The 17,021-nt window shown below is 39.8% G+C and overlaps 2 protein-coding genes across 2 annotated transcripts in view; both read right to left on the reverse strand.

Annotated features, from left to right (window-relative positions):
- Positions 1-114, reverse strand: part of LOC115217474 (IQ and ubiquitin-like domain-containing protein) — a 33,878-nt gene extending 33,764 nt beyond the window's left edge. The window contains exon 1 of the mRNA XM_036507164.1: positions 10-114. The gene's annotated coding sequence lies outside the window, so the exon portion shown is untranslated. The remainder of the gene's footprint in view (positions 1-9) is intronic.
- A 5,705-nt stretch (positions 115-5,819) lies between these two features.
- LOC115217259 (major centromere autoantigen B-like) lies at positions 5,820-16,224 on the reverse strand. The gene is made up of 6 exons (XM_036507167.1): positions 16,162-16,224; positions 13,733-13,882; positions 11,487-11,792; positions 8,675-8,746; positions 6,354-6,439; positions 5,820-5,958 (listed from the first exon to the last, which is right to left on the reverse strand). The coding sequence occupies exons 2-5, from the start codon at positions 13,869-13,871 to the stop codon at positions 6,429-6,431; spliced, it is 528 nt and encodes a 175-aa protein (XP_036363060.1). The 5' UTR covers positions 13,872-13,882; positions 16,162-16,224; the 3' UTR covers positions 5,820-5,958; positions 6,354-6,428.
- Positions 16,225-17,021: the final 797 nt, after the last annotated feature.

Genomic DNA, 17,021 nt, shown 5'->3' on the forward strand with positions numbered 1-17,021 from the left:
ACAATCTACCTTCCACTGGGAAAGGTAATCCTTTATTGGTGGTGGAGGTAATAGGTTCCTGAAACCAGCCGCCTCCTGTGCTTATGTTTACGGGGCGAAATTCTGCTTTAAGCACCCCTCGTAACTTGTTTTATTTTTTTTTAATCTTCAGAAAACTTTTGCGATTTTGTGCTCTACACACGAGATTATCAAAAATAAATGTGGGATCTGTTCACTTTGACCGGCACATTTAAAAAATAATTTTTTGTAACTAAACACTTTTAAACTTCGTAGAATGTTACATACAGAAAAATATTTTTTAAATGTGCCGGTCAAAGTAAAAAGATCCTAAATGTGTGTGATTTAAGAGTGATTTAGCTATTGTTTTTAGCACATCCCACGACCACCTGATACCTCGTTGTCACTCTGACATGTATTGATGTTTTTCAATATTTTTCTCCTCCTACACACATTTGATGATGCACCCAAGGGTGGTTCGTTGCTGGGATTTTAGCAGAAAATTAGAACTGTCCGTATTAGAAACCCTGATTTTAAAACGGAAATTTGAGGATTTATAGGGTGGGGCTGAAAATTTTTTGTTTATAATCATATGTATTCCGTGTGTAGAGCACACATTCACGAACATTTTCTGACAAATACAAAGTTGAGGGTGTTTAAACCAGAATTCTGTCATTCACAGAACTTCTACCTCCATAGTACAATCAGTAAACTATTCTTGTACCTCTTCTACACACAATGTTGTCCTTTCCTATGAGCCTGTTTGTGACCCCACAATACCTTTTTTTGCCCCCATTGTATACACTGGGTACACCATATGGGAATCCTCCCTAGTTATTCTCTGCATTCTGAGAATGGTTGCTTCTCAAATGTCAGCATAGTCCTGTTTGAAGCTTCTTGATTCTATGTTATGCTTCTTCATTTGGAATTTCTTTTCTCGTAATTCTTTGACAGATTCAGCAATAAGGAATTGGTCACTGGCATACAAGACTTCCAACAGACAGCTGGTCTTAAACTCCTCTATTGTGGCCTGTAAAACTATAATAAACAAAAATGGGGCTGAGTACTGAAACATGATGGACCCTTACCTGCTTTCTAAATTCTTTCCTGAACTCAGTGCCAAATATCACTTTGCATAGAGCATCATCTCTGTATAGGGCTTGTATTGCCTTTACAAGTCATTTGTCAGCATTGTTTTCTTAGTGGTTACCAGATTACAGAGCATGATAACATATGAAAGGCCTTCATTTCAACAAATGCTAACTATAATGGTTTATTCTTTTCTTTTTTATTTAATTTTTAAAGACAGTATGGTATTAAAGATTTGGCTGCTATTTCCAGCAGATAGTGTATCCATATCATTCTCACTAGTGATTAAAATTCCCAAATTATTTGGAAGTGAAGCTAGAATTAACTTTCAGCTTTTTATTTCTTATTCAAATGGCTGCAAAGAAATAACACAATTGAGATGACAACAGGCATCGACAGGCTAAATGATGAAATAAGACACAGATGCTGGAACTGGATCGGACATGTTCTCAGACAAGATTGCAAAAGTGACTTGGTGGCACTGAAGTGGCAGTCTGAAGGGAAAAGAACAGCAGGGCACCCTAAAACCATATGGTGAAGAAACTATTACTACTACATCTGATGACAATAATAATAATGATCCTTTCTACTAAAGGTACAACGCCTGAAATTTTGGGGGAGTGGCACGTAAAAAGCACCAACCGATTGTGGCTGCTGCCAGCCTCCCCTGGCACGTAAAAAGCACTCACTACACTCACGAAGTGGTTGGCGTTAGGAAGGGCTCCCAGCTGTAGAAAACACTGCCAGATCAGACTGGAGCCTGGTGCAGCCTCCTGGCTTCCCAGACCCCAGTTGAACCATCCAACCAGTGATAGCACGGAAAACGGACATTAAATGATGACGATGATGATGATTGGACAAGTCGATTACATTGATCCCAGTGTTTCACTGGTACTTAATTTATTGACCCCTGAAAGGATGAAAGGCAAAGTCGACCTCGGAGGAATTTGAACTCAGAATGTAGTGACAGACAAAATACCACTAAGCATTTCACCCAGCATGCTAATGATTCTGCCAGCTCAACACCTTAGTATTATGTCATTATAAATCGACCTTGGTGGGAATTGAGCTAAGAATGTCATGAGTGAAGAAATGCTGATAGGCGTTTTGTTGAATGTGCTAAGAATTCTGTCAGCACACTGCTTATAATCTTTTATTTGTTTCAGTCATTTGGCTGTGGCCATGCTGGAGCAACTCCTTTAGTCCAGCAAATCAACCCCAGGCCTTATTCTTCGTAAACCTAGTACTTATTCTATCGGTCTCTTTTGCCAAACTGCTAAGTTACAGGGACGTAAACACACCAGCATCAGTTGTCAAGCGATGTTGGGGGGACAAACACAGACACACAAACATATACATACATATATATGGAATGGAAGCACTCCGTCAGTTACGACGACGAGGGTTCCAGTTGATCCGATCAACGGAACAGCCTGCTCGTGAAATTAACGTGTAAGTGGCTGAGCACTCCACAGACACATGTACCCTTAATGTAGTTCTCGGGGATATTCAGCGTGACACAGAGAGTGACAAGGCCGGCCCTTTGAAATACAGCTACAAGAGAAACAGGAAGTAAGAGTGAGAGAAAGTTGTGGTGAAAGAGTACAGCAGGGATCACCACCATCCCCTGCCGGAACCTCGTGGAGCTTTAGGTGTTTTCGCTCAATAAACACTCACAACGCCCAGTCTGGGAATCGAAACCGCGATCCTACGACCGCGAGTCCACTGCCCTAACCACTGGGCCATTGCGCCTCCACATACATATATATATATACGTTTAAATATTTGTTGTGCAAGATTTTTTATGTGAAGTCGTGTGACCATTCCGAAATATAACATATATATATATATATATATATATATATATATATATATATATATATATGTATGTATATATATATATATATATACATATGACTGGCTTCTTTCAGTTTCTATCTACCAAATCCACTCACAAGGCTTTGGTCGGCCTGAGGCTGAAGACACTTGTCCAAGGTGCCACACAGTGGAACTGAAACCAGAACCATGTGATTGGTAAGCAAGCTACTTACTAGCACAGCCACTCCTGGCTTTTAATAATGAAATAACAAGAATGATGATGATGATGATACAAACTTCAAAACATCAAGTGACACGAAGATACTGTTTAAACAATTTATTTAAAATTATACACTCGCTTTTTTGTCCCAATCTTTCATTTTGGTGCTGTCGAGTATGAAGTCATCTTTCAGAAAATTCCAAATCTTTTTCTCAGGTTCAGGCTGAAGTAGATAGATATGGTGAATATTTATTGTGCAAGTAAATTAACTCAAGGCAAACACAATCAACACAACAACAACAACACAGGTGGACAGAACCAATGCAGCAACCATCTTACAAACAATAACTCTGAGCACCTTTTCAAACTCCACCTGTCTAACACCTGTGGACATGTTTACAAAGTCAGAAAACAGCACAGCTCCCATGACTTTCGGAAACATTTTTTTCATGCTAAGAGTTGCTGAAGCATGGAACAAACTGCTGACATCAGTTGTTAGTTGTCGGAGCACTGCATCCTTCAAAACTTCCATGCTTCCTGAGATTCGCCAACACTACACCTGATTTTCTTCCCTCCATACACACGCAAGCATGTATCTGACTCATACACTGTTCACTTTCCAGACATTTGTACATTACTGCATATGCTTTACATGCACTTTTGACAAGTTGTGGTGCACCCGAGCACTGTATACAACAAGTTCATTATTATTATTATTAAAACACATGGACAGTCCAGCCAAGAAATTAGTTGAATGGTCAGAAGAGGTGAACATAGTTAACACAATAACACAGGCAAACAGAGTCAACATAACAGAAACAGTCAACACAACAAAACAGGTGAACATAACAATTATACAGGTAATCACATACCTGTACTATCTTAATCCTTCAGCATTCAGATTACTCTGTCAAATGTGATGCTTATTTATTCATATTATTATGAATTAATCATGCATAATCTCATAGCTTCAAGATTCTGATGAATGATGTGGTAGTTTATTTTTAGAATGATATTGTAAGGTAGGTATAAGGGGCTATATTTGGCCAGTTTGAGCATAAAGCAGGTAAAATATTTTAGTTGGATAAGGCCAGTTTAAATGCCAAAGTGTTAAGGCATAAGCAGACAGAGCAGTTGCATGGGAGTCTCATGGGTTCAGGGGACCAATTCTGATCTATGTATGCTGTGACTTGCTGTCAATAAATAACTACTATAGGGCCCAATGTATTGATTTGCCTGTAGGCCTCATGGGTCTAAGGACCTAATTCTCATTTATCAGCATCGCCTTACTGGTACTTGTGCCGGTGGTATGTGAAAAACAACATTTGAGCGAGGGCGTTGCCGGTGCCACTGGACTGGCTTCTGTGCAGGTGGCACATAAAAAACACCATTTGAGCGTGGCCGTTGCCTTTTCTGCCTGACTGGCCCTTGTGCTGGTGGCACGTAAAAGCACCCACTACACTCTCGGAGTGGTTGGCATTAGGAAGAGCATCCAGCTGTAGAAACTCTGCCAGATCAGATTGGAGCCTGGTGCAGCCATCTGGTTCACCAGTCCCCAGTCAAACCGTCCAACCCATGCCAGCATGGAAAGCGGACATTAAACAATGATGATGATGATGAAAGCGGTGGTTGGTGTAAAATAGTTTGATTCAGCTCCAAGCAACATAAAGTTCCATAGCCTCATCACAAGAGTTTAGCTTGTGCTCAGGTGAGTCTACAAAACTTAATGTTGTATAGGGCCAAATCAATCTATTTAAAATAATAACATACACACACATATATACATACATACACACACACACAAACAGATAACATAACTAATGGATAACACAAGTCGGGGACAAGACAATACTCATGAACAAAAGACATAACTAATGGATGATAACATGACTAGGTTAACAGGACATAATTAAAGGGTAACACAAGGGAGAAGAGAAATGACCAATGGAAGATATACGGTAAATCTTCTAGTATAGTCCGCCCTTGAGTAAAATACGTAGGGGATTTTTAGGGGGCTGTACCTCTGAAAAACCTAAACCTTGTGTATAATACACACTCCTTCTCTAACTTGAGTCAAGGAGGTCTATATAACGTCCTTGGTTTGTAAAAATGTATACAGCAACGTCCTTTATTATTATTGTATATATAACATAATGCAAACGTGTAGCTTTTTTGTGCATTTTGTTTGCAGAAAATAAAGAAATAACAATAATAACAACAATAACATTTAATAAATGTTGCTTATTGTAAGTTATGGATGATTCTTTTATGACTTCATTGCTTTCAGGCTTAGCTTAAGATATTTTCGCGCCCGACATCACAAAATGCGTCTGAATAAACATTGCCGGACAGCAAATAGAGACTCGGACATTGCTTAGAAAATAATTTTCATTTTTAACCTCGTATATAGTACGCACTAGGGATTTTGACCTTTAAATTTTGGGGAAAAATTGCGGATTATACTCAAGGATTTACGGTAATTGAGGAACACAAGACATAACTAATGGATAACATGACTTGAAAAGACATGAAATAACATGACTAGAGGAGGAGGTGGGATAACTAATAGATCATATGACTAGGTAAGCAGTGGAATGAGTAGGAGGAAGTAGTCAATTAAGAGCCAAGTTACTAAATTACTTACTTTAATTGTGTCGTCTGGTTGAGATGACAAATTAACTTTCGGCATGTTTTGAAGCAGGTGAAAGAATGACATCTGCTCTGTGTTCTCAGAGATTTTCTGTTTTTTCCACTCAGTTGTGTTTATGGTATTTTCGTTCTCCTCATTCAGTTTCTGTTGTTCCTGTACAGCATTGAATAGCTGGACAATACCTCTGAAAAGAATATATATATATGTATATCTCTATATATATATAAATACATACAAGCAAAATGCCCCCCCCCCCACGTCCAATGGTCGGTGCTGAATCAAATCAGCTGAATAAAGAGCAATCAGTGTTTTATTTTCATTAAAAAATAATTAAGCATGCCTTTATTTCAATAAATTTTTTGGTTTTGTTAAATGAAGTTAAGGCAAATAAAAAACTTCTTGAGAAACCAAATAGTCTTTCCTTCCTCCAGGCCAAGTTTGAAGAAAATATCTCTTTTACATCTTACTTTTTTGGTCTCTTAAACATACTGCATTTTGTGGTATTATTTCAAGCCAGCCTTGAAATAACTTTCCCCTTCAGGCATACAATGAAGTACAAAATAGAAAAACAAATCTTACTGTGTAGCTACTGCTGTCAATTGGCGTTCTTTATTTATCTCAAGGACATTAGGCTTTGTTCTGGCTAAAAGAAGTTTAAAGATCCTCTGGATAAGAAAAAAAGAAAGAGAAAAACAGCAAAATGAATTAAAGGGGAAGAGAAAAAATAAAACCAACAAGAAATATCTAAAATTTATGAGTGATGTTTATATTTCCATGCTTGCATGGGTCAGATGGAATTTGTAGAGGCAGATATTCTACAGCTGGAGGCTCTTCCTGTTGCCAACCCTCACCATTCTTTTCATGCAAAAAAATATTTTCCCATGACCAGACATGTTTTCCAAAGAAGACTGGAAGCAAACAACCTTGCTTCTATGATGATGATGGTGATGATGATGATGACAGTGATTTACAACCATCATGTTATGTCTAGAGAAGGGTATACACCAGCATTTCTCAACCAGGGTTCTGTAAGAAAGAGTAAGATAAGCTAATGCTAATTTCAGGATCATAATATTGACATCATCCTATCTAACCTATTATGTTATCAAAAAATATAACAACCTTGGAAAAATAAAAATCAAGTCAAGTTATTTCACTCGACTTTACGTCTGTCCACCACAAATACTGGAATCGTAAAATCACTAGAAAACCGTTAAAAACACATAAAATCATGTTACTGTACATCATCATCATCGGGTTGGATGGTTCAACAGGGATCTGGGAAGCCAGGAGGCTGCACCAGGCTCCAGTCTGAACTGGCAGTGTTTCTACAGCTGGATGCCCTTCCTAATGCCAACCACTCCAAGAGTGTAGTGGGTACTTTTTACGTGCCACTGGCACAGGGGCCAGAGGAGGCTGGCTACGGCCATGATCGGTTGTTGCTTTTTATGTGCCACCAGCACGGACGCCAGTCAAGGCGACACTAGCATCGATTAAGAATAAAAGCCTATAAAGTCATATTAAAATATGTACAGTAAATGTTAAGATACACACCATAAAGTAGTGTAGCTTAGTGAATGAAATCAGCTGTGTTGTTTTATTTATCGGTTTTTCAGGGCTGATATTGCACTGTAGTTCCAATATCCACTCTTAGACATCGTTGCCTCTCCTGATTCCCGCAGTTGTTTTGAATTCAGATTTGTTTACGTCTGTTTATCAGCTAATTTCTTATTCTCATTCATTTGTGACTTTATTTTTTTGCTCTCATGGCTCCCAAGAAAATTCATATTGAAAGTACTAAGCATCATGCTTATAATACCGGAAGATAAACTGGCTACGATAAAACGTCATGCAAAAGTGAAAAAGTGGTAACAATTGCACGATCTTTTGGGATGAGCCAGACAACTGTATCGACAATTGTACATAATAAAGACAAGATTTTAGCACACATTTTATTAACCATTCCAACTCTATATGAATACTAACCCTAGCCCCTGCACACAAAGAACTCTTGCAGACTTACAGCATCTCAGAGACCTTTGGGGTCAAGGGACATAACTCAATATCTTAATATAACGCTTGCTCAGTTTGTTTTGCTTTTTTCACAATATCCACAAAATGGATGTGTTTTTTCAGCTCCAATAACAGAGAGCAGTCACAATATATTTTCTCCATATCTGCCAGCTCTGATGAACATGCAGTATTGCTTAACCATGCGATTATCTAACATCCGGTTTAGTATCCAGTGTGAAACCGACTCTTAAAATCAGCCACAATGAATATATAATACTGTACACTTCAATTAATATACATAGATATGTGTGTGTGTGTGTGTGTGTGTGTGTATGTATGTAATTATGTATGCGTGTATTGTGGAACTCCGTCTGTTATGATGACGAGGGTTCCAGTTGATCAGATCAACAGAACAGCCTGCTCGGGAAATAAACGTGCAAGTGGATGAGCACTCCACAGACACCTGTACCCTTAACGTAGTTCTCAGGGAGATTCAGCGTGACACAGTATGTGACAAAGCTGGCCCTTTGAAATACAGGTACAACAGAAACAGGGAGAAAGAGTGAGAGAAGGTCATGGTGAAAGAGTACAGCAGGGTTTGCCACCATCCCCTGCCAGAGCCTCATAGAGCTTTAGGTTGTTTTCGCTCAATAAACATTCACAATGCCCGTCCTGAGAATTGAAACCACGATCCTACGACTGCAAGTCTGCTGCCCTAACCACTGGGCCATTGCGCCTCCACTATGTGTGTATACATAAATATACACATATGCATGTGTTTGCATACACACACACAAGCACATGCACCCATGCATCCATCTTCGCAGCACTGACAGTTCTGTCCATTATCACGAGTAGTCAAGTAATTAACTTCCTCAGAAACACACCTGAGCTAGAACATTCAGCATCTTCATCACCTGCTTCATCAACGGCTTCATCACCTGCTTCATCACCTGCTTCTAAAGAAGAAGAAAGAAGAAAGATTGAAAAGAAAACAATTGAAGAATAACTTTTACATACCTTCATTTCTTCAGTTCATACCTTACAACAAATGATTTACACACACACACACACACATATATACAGACACAGGTATGGCTGTGTGGTTAAGATGCTTTGTTCCTAAACCATATGGTTTTGGGTTCAGTTCCACTGTGTGGCATCTTGGGCAAATCTCTTCTACTATAGCCCCAGGGCATCCCAAAGCTTTGTGAGTTGATCTGGTAGATGGAAACTGGGAAAAGCCCATAGTGTGTATATGTGTGTGTGTAATTTTACTGTTTATTGTAAAATTGTTTTTATTATAAAGACATAATACTAAGGTGGTGAGCTGGCAGAATCATTAGCATGCTGGGTGAAATGCTTTGTGGTATTTTGTCTGCCACTACGTTCTGAGTTCAAATTCCGCCAAAGTCGACTTTGCCTTTCATCCTTTTTTGGTTAATGAAATAAGTACCAGTTACAGACTGGGGTCGGTATAATCGACTTAATCCATTTGTCTGTCCTTGTTTGTCCTCTCTGTGTTTAGCCCCTTGTGGGTAGTAAAGAAATAGGTATTTTGTCTGTCTTCATGTTCTGAGTTCAAATTCCATTGAGGTTGACTTATCCTTTCAGTGTTGATAAATTAAGTACCAGCAAAACACTGGGGTCGATATAATCGACTAATCCTCTCCCCCAAAATGGCTAACCTTATGGCAAAATTTGAAATCATTATTCTTTTATTTGTTTCAGTCATTTGACTGTGGCCACCTTTAGTAGAACAAATTCACTTATTCTTTGTAAGCCTACTACTTATTTTATTGGACTCTTTTGCGGAACCACTAAGTGACGGGGACGTAAACATACCAGCATTGGTTGTCAAGCAATGGTGGAGGGGACAAACACAAACACACACACACACACATTCTTTTAGTTGTTTCAGTCACTTGATTGTGGCCATGCTGGAGCACTGCCTTTAGTCGAGCAAATCAACCCCAGGACTTATTCTTTGTAAGCCTAGTACTTATTCTATCGGCTTTTTTACCGAACTGCTAAGTTACAGGAACGTAAACACACTACCACTGGTTGTCAAGTGATGTTGGAGGTGGGGGACAAACACAGACACACATATATACATATACATATATACGACGGGCTTCTTTCAGTTTCCGTCTACCAAATCCACTCACAAGGCTTTGGTCGGCCCAAGGCTATTGTAGAAGACACTTGCCCAAGGTGCTACGCAGTGGGACTGAACCCAGAACCATGTGGTTGGGAAGCAAGCTACTTACCACACAGCCACTCCTGTGCCAACGACATAAAGCAAACAAATATGTGTGTACGATTTTTTTTTCAGTTTAATTTAAGTTCTTTTTAAGAGAGTTCAAGCTGGTCACTAACAAGGTGACAAGACTTTGAGTTAAGAGAGTTCCTGGTGTTGATATGTAGTTGAGTTGGTATGTTGGTTGAGTTGGTATGTTGGTTGAGTTGGTATGTTGGTTGAGTTGGTATGTTGGTTGAGTTGGTATGTTGGTTGAGCTGTCAATACATACACCCTAGTATGTGTATCTATTCATCTAAAGAATCTCAGAGAATTTTTGTTATGTCTTACAAAATATTAGCCATCTTACTAACTATAACTCTGAGCACCTTTTCAAATTCCACCCGTCTAACACCCGTGGACATGTTTACAAAGTCAGAAAACAGCACAGCTCCCATGACTTTTAGAAACATTTTTTTCATGCTAAGAGTTGCTGAAGCATGGAACAGACTGCCGGCATCAGTTGTTAGTTGTCGAAGCACTGCATCCTTCAAAACTTCCATGCTTCCTGAGATTCGCCAACACTACACCTGATTTTCTCCCCTCCATACACACACAAGCATGTATCTGACTCATACACTGTTCGCTTTCCAGACATTTGTACATTACTGCATATACTTTATACGCAGTTTCTGATAAGTTGTGGTGCACCTGAGCACTGTATACAATAATTCCATTATTATTGTATTATTGTATTATTTTTAAATAAGTCTATTTTTTATTAAACATGAGTAGTCTGGGAACGTTTTAATACCACCTCATAGTAGATATAAACACACACAAACACAAACACACATACATATGATGGGCTTCTTTCAGTTTCTGTCTCACAAATGTGGAATTGGAAGCACTCCGTCGGTTACGACGATGAGGGTTCCGGTTGATCCGAATCAACGGAACAGCCTGCTCGTGAAAATTAACGTGTAAGTGGCTGAGCACTCCACAGACACACGTGCACCCTTAACGTAGTTCTCGGGGATATTCAGCATGACACAGAGAGTGACAAGGCCGGCCCTTTGAAATACAGGTACAACAGAAACAGGAAGTAAGAGTGAGAGAAAGTTGTGGTGAAAGAGTACAGCAGGGATCACCACCATCCCCTGCCGGAGCCTCGTGGAGCTTTTAGGTGTTTTCGCTCACAACGCCCGGTCTGGGAATCGAAACCGCGATCCTATGACTGCGAGTCCGCTGCCCTAACCACTGGGCCATCGCGCCTACACTCACAAATGTACTCACAAAGCTTTGGTGAGCTCAAGGCTATAGCTGAAGATACTTGCCCAAGGTGCCACACAGTGGGACTGAACTACAGGGTTGCAAAGCAAACATCTTAACCACACAACAATATCAGAGTAGATATTTACTTAATGAAAAAGTAAGCACTGTTCTAATAAAGTCCATACCTTCCTCTTCCGCTTCCTCTTCCTTCAATGGCTCTAATTCTGTTGCTGAAGTTGCTTCAACTTCTTCCTGAGAAGTACAAACCTCAGTTTCGTCAACGCTCACAGGAGTTTGTAAAAGATTTTGATCTTCTTCACTTACAACCGCTCCTTCTACTTCTTCCTCTGATATCTCAGACCCTTGTGTCAAAGCAGATCCAGTTTCACTCATCACATCAGTTTCAGATTTTGCTAACTGATCAGCCTCATCAGTTAATGCATCATCAGGCAACTCAACATCTTCATCCTGAGCTAATTCAGGTACATCCTCTGCAAACAAAAGTCCAGAACAGTATGTCTATTATAATACAAACTTTAACATTAATTAAAAGGAATAACATTTGAAAAAAATAAAAATGGAAAAACATTCTTTTCAGTATTAGTAATAAGAGAAAATATAAACATGTAGAAGTAATAGTATTATTATTATTATCATTACTACTAAGGCAGTGAGCTAGCAGAACTGTTAGCACACCAGGCAAAATGCTTACTCTTTTACTTGTTTCAGTCATCTGACTGCGGCCATGCTGGAGCACCGCCTTTAGTCGAGGAAATCGACCCAAACACTTATTCTTTGTAAGCCTAGTACTTATTCTATTGGCCTCTTTTGCCAAACTGCTAAGTGACGGGGACGTAAACACACTAGCATCAGTTGTCAAGCGATGTTGGTGGTGACAAACACAGACATACAAACACACACACACACACACACATATATATACATACACATATATATGATGGGCTTCGTTCAGTTTCCATCTACCAAATCCACTCACAAGGCTTTGGTCGGCCCGAGGCTATAGCAGAAGACACTTGCCCAAGGTGCCACTCAGTGGGACTGAACCCAGAACCATGTGGTTTGCAATCAAGCTACTTACCACACAGTCACTCCTGCTTGTTAATATTTTGTCTGTCTTTATGTTCTGAGTTCAAATTCTGCTGAGGTCAACTTTGTCTTTCATCCTTTTGGGATCAGTGAAATAAGTACCAGTTACGCACTGGGGTTGACTAGACCCCCACCCCAAGATTTCAGGCCTTGTGCCTTTAGTATTTATTGGTGGTAGTAGTAGTGGTGGTGGTGGTAGTAATAGTAGAAATAGGGGCAATTGCTGCCATGCAATTACATAGCACTAGAATAATGAATTTAATGAATTGGTCAAAATATGAAATAGACAAATTAGATAGAAAATAATAATAATAATAATAATAATAAAAACTAACCTAGCTATATATGAAGTTGTTTTTACATGAAACGTGAAATCTAAGAGGAAGACTGCTGACTGGGAGAATGGAGAGCATAGGTCAGCTGACCTTGTACAAATTAAAACAAAAAAAAGTAGTTAAATATACAGTAGCAGAATAAGATGTGGAATCATTAGCACATGAGATAAAATGCTTAGTGGCATGTCTTCTAGCTCTTTACATTCTGAGTTCAAATCCTGCTGAGGTCAACTTTGCCTTTAATCCCTTTAGAGTCAAGTATCAGTAAATTACAGGGGATTGGTAAAACTAACTTAGCTCTGACCTGCTTCAAAATGGCTGGTCTTGAACCCTGAAATGTATGGGTGTCCCTTTCAGGGGGAGTGTTGTGATATTGGTTATTTCACACTCATTGCTGCTGGGTACTCTGTCAGTTGTGACGACGAGTGTCCCAGTTGAGTTGATCAATGGAAGAACCTGACCAAGAAATTAATCTGCAGGTGACTGAGCAGTTTGCAGGCATGCTTACCCTTAATGTAGTTCTCAGGGAGATTCATCATGACACATCATCATGCCCTTGTGCCAGTGGCATGTAAAAAGCACCCACTACACTCACGGAGTGGTTGGCGTTAGGAAGGGCATCCAGCTGTAGAAACACTGCCAGATCAGACTGGAGCCTGGTGCAGCTTCCTGGCTTCCCAGACCCCGGTCAAACTGTCCAGCCCATGCCAGCATGGAAAGCGGACCTTAAATGATGATGATGATGATGGTGATGATTGTCTGAAGTGCTACACAGTGGGACCAAACATCTTACCATGCTGCCATGCCAATACCTTATTGCTATCAGAACTGGATAAACATACAGACCATGATTATCACTGAGACGAAGGCAGGATTAGCAGGCTTAGCTCTAAATACATAAGGAATTATATTATGCGAAAATATGATGTAGCAGTTAAGATAAGGCAAGTTCCAATCATTACCAAAAGTCACTAAGCCCTGAATGTTACCTTCACCTTCTTCATCCCCTTCCTGACTGCCTTCGCCATCATCTTGCTGAATGTTACTTTCACTTTGGTCTGCATTCTCATCTTCGCCTACGTTTGTCTCCTCTTCTTGCTCAATATTACCTGAATTGGGATCAGCCATTGTAATATTATCTAGAGAGAAATGATAAAATAAAATAAAATAGAATTTTGTAAGTATTTGTACTGTCCGACTTCAATGGTACTGTCGCACCCGTTCTCTTATAGCAGGTGAAATGTGGGCTGCTACAAAGAGGGAAGAACATTGGCTACAACACAAATGGCCAGGAAGAGAAGAGCCATGCAAGAATATATCCAAAATGAATTAATTCAAGAATGGATCATGGCTTGCACTGAGTTCACTGCAGAAAATTTCTGCCTACAACTTTCCTACATATTGAGCAAAGCCATTTTCCCGAAGGAAGTAGAATTTTGTCTGTTCTCTTGCTATCTAGAACTTTACCTACCTGGGGTTAAATCATACTAACAACACTTTGAGAAGATACTTCTTTGGGAATTTTAAGGTGCTATTTATAAGATATATAGAGCTTTGAAATGACTTTTAAACGTTTAAAAGAAAAATCAAAATATATAAAGTAGAAAAAGACATTTTAAACATTTATAAGGAAAACGAAAAAGAGTCAATGTTTTAACTTTTAAACATTTCGTATGAGAGATAGAGCGAAATTATAAAAATGAAATTGTTTAAGTGAAAAACGAAACAATTAGATGCTTTACGAATCTGGACAAGCGCCTCAAAGATTTGATTTCCACCCTGCGTAACCTTAAAAGACAGAGGAGGAAGGGTGAAGTAAAAAAACTGATTTGATTTTAAAAACAATGAAAAGATAGGAAGAAGAATATGTGTATATTTCTATACTCAGAATGTATCTCTGTGAGACCATAGGCTTATAGTGTGCATGGTGGATTAGCGGAGAATCTTGTCTCTCACAGTGACGGAAGGCCCTTCATCTGGGATGCCAGATGACACATGCTGTGGCACCTCCAGCGGCAGCTTAGTGTTGTCAGCTACCAACCCAGGCTCCGCTGCTCGTCAGGCTGAGAAAAACAGTCAAACTTTCCGACAGGTTTATGGTCGAACTTGTAACAATGCAGACCTCCAGCACACTTGGCCCCCGGACCATATCCCTGATTACCGATATCGGGGCGGAGATTATAATAATAATAATTGTGTACAGTGCTCAGGTGCACTACAACTCATCTAAAGTGCATATATAATCAGGTGTAGTTTCGGCGTGTTTCGGAAAGCATGAGGGTCTTAAAGGATGCAGTGCATGGCAGTCAACAACTGACGCAGGCAGTTTATTCCATGCTTCAGCAACTCTGAGCGTGAAAAAATGTTTCCGAAAGTCATGGGAGCTGTATTGTTTTCTGACTTTGTAGCCATGTCCACGTGTGTTAGACACATGGAGATCAAAAAGGTGTTCAGTGTTGTTGTTGGTGAGGTGGTTGATAATTTTGTGGGTGTTTACCAAGTCCGTCGCCAGACGCCGGAGCTTCAGTGAATCCATGCCCAGGGAAACAAGGCGCTCAGAATATGGTAGGTGTCTGATGGATGGTATGCGTTTGGTTGTACGTCTCTGGACAGATTCCAGGAGGTCAATGTTCTGAGCAAGATAGGGGTTCCAAACTGATGATGCGAATTCCAAGTGTGGTCGTACCATAGCTGTATACAGTTTTAAATAGATGGCTGGAGAGCGGCTAACAAAAGTCTTGCTGAGTGATGCCAAGACACCCTCGGCCTTCTTGACAATTTTAGAGATATGCTTTGTCCAACGCAAATCACTGCTGACAGTGATGCCTAGGTCACGCTCGCAAGAGGATTTCTTGATATCAGTGTTGTGGAGGGAGTATGTGGACGCAGGGTTACTGTCTGCAAGTGCGAGCCCCGTGGAGTCAGAGTGGCTATTCCAACGCATCTCCCTCGCTATCCTCCGGGACAAAACCTTTTCCATTTTGTCTACTGGTGCCATGAGAAATGTTTCTATATTCTGGGAGGCAAGATTCTCCGTTAATCCATCACGTATACTATAAGCTTTAGAATGTTTCACAGAGACAACCCCCCCCCCTACAAAATCAGGTACATTTTCTTCTTCCGATCTTCTCAAATCTATTTTTCACTTCACTCTTCCACCTTTAAAATGATTTTAAATAAAGTTTGTAATTATTTTAAGTAATCGTATACTTGCCGAAATGTCTATTGGTGCCGGATAATCTAGGTGAAAGTTGTTGAATGGCTTAACGTGATGTAAACACACCAAAAGTGAAGTCAATAAACAATATAACAAATAAGTCGGTGATAACTAATGCACTTGGGAGATGGATGAATACCACAACTCCTTGTTTCTATAAGTGTCACGAACAAGGAAATACGAAATTATTCTTTTGATTACCTTGAAAGTGGACAGATTCAACTTAACGGTCGGTCAGACAAGCGGAAGTGTAGCCATGACAACCTCGTGCACTACCTACATGACATTCGTTAGTTCCATTACAGAGCATGAAACCTATGAAAGGCCTTTATGTCAACAAATGCTAACTATAATGGTTTATTCTTTTCTTTTTTATTTAATTTTTAAAGACAGTATAGTATTAAAGATTTGGCTGCTATTTCCAGCAGATAGTATGTCCATATCATTCTCTCTAGTGTTTAAAATTCCCAAATTATTTGGAAGTGAAGCTAGAATTAATTTTCAGCTTTTTACTTCTTATTCAAATGGCTGCAAAGAAATAACACAATTGAGATGACAACAGGCATCGACAGGCTAAATGATGAAATAAAACACAGATGCTGGAACTGGATCGGACATGTTCTCAGACAAGAATGCAAAAGTGACTTGGTGGCACTGAAGTGGCAGTCTGAAGGGAAAAGAGCAGCAGGGCACCCTAAAACCATATGGTGAAGAAACTATTACTACTACTACTACTACTGATGACAATAATAATAATAAAGATGGCCTACAGCAAATATTCTGCTCAATACCACAGATTTGCTTGTCAGTTGTTTGACCGTAACCAGTTGAGCATGTCCCTTAGCGGCTGATGATAGGTGCATCTCTGATCACGAGCAGAAGTAGTGGGGGAGCATCATAGCCATGTGTTGAGAGGGATTCTTTGAGGTTTGGATAATTCACCTTTGGGAAACGTGGGTGTTTTGTTCAACATCCTTAAGCAACCCTTATTCAGGTACCTTTTGAGCGGGATGGGTTACTCAACCAGAAGGAAATTCTAAATGGGCCCCACCTGCAAGATC

The sequence above is a fragment of the Octopus sinensis genome, linkage group LG11, assembly GCF_006345805.1.
Source record: "Octopus sinensis linkage group LG11, ASM634580v1, whole genome shotgun sequence".
NCBI lineage: Eukaryota > Metazoa > Mollusca > Cephalopoda > Octopoda > Octopodidae > Octopus > Octopus sinensis.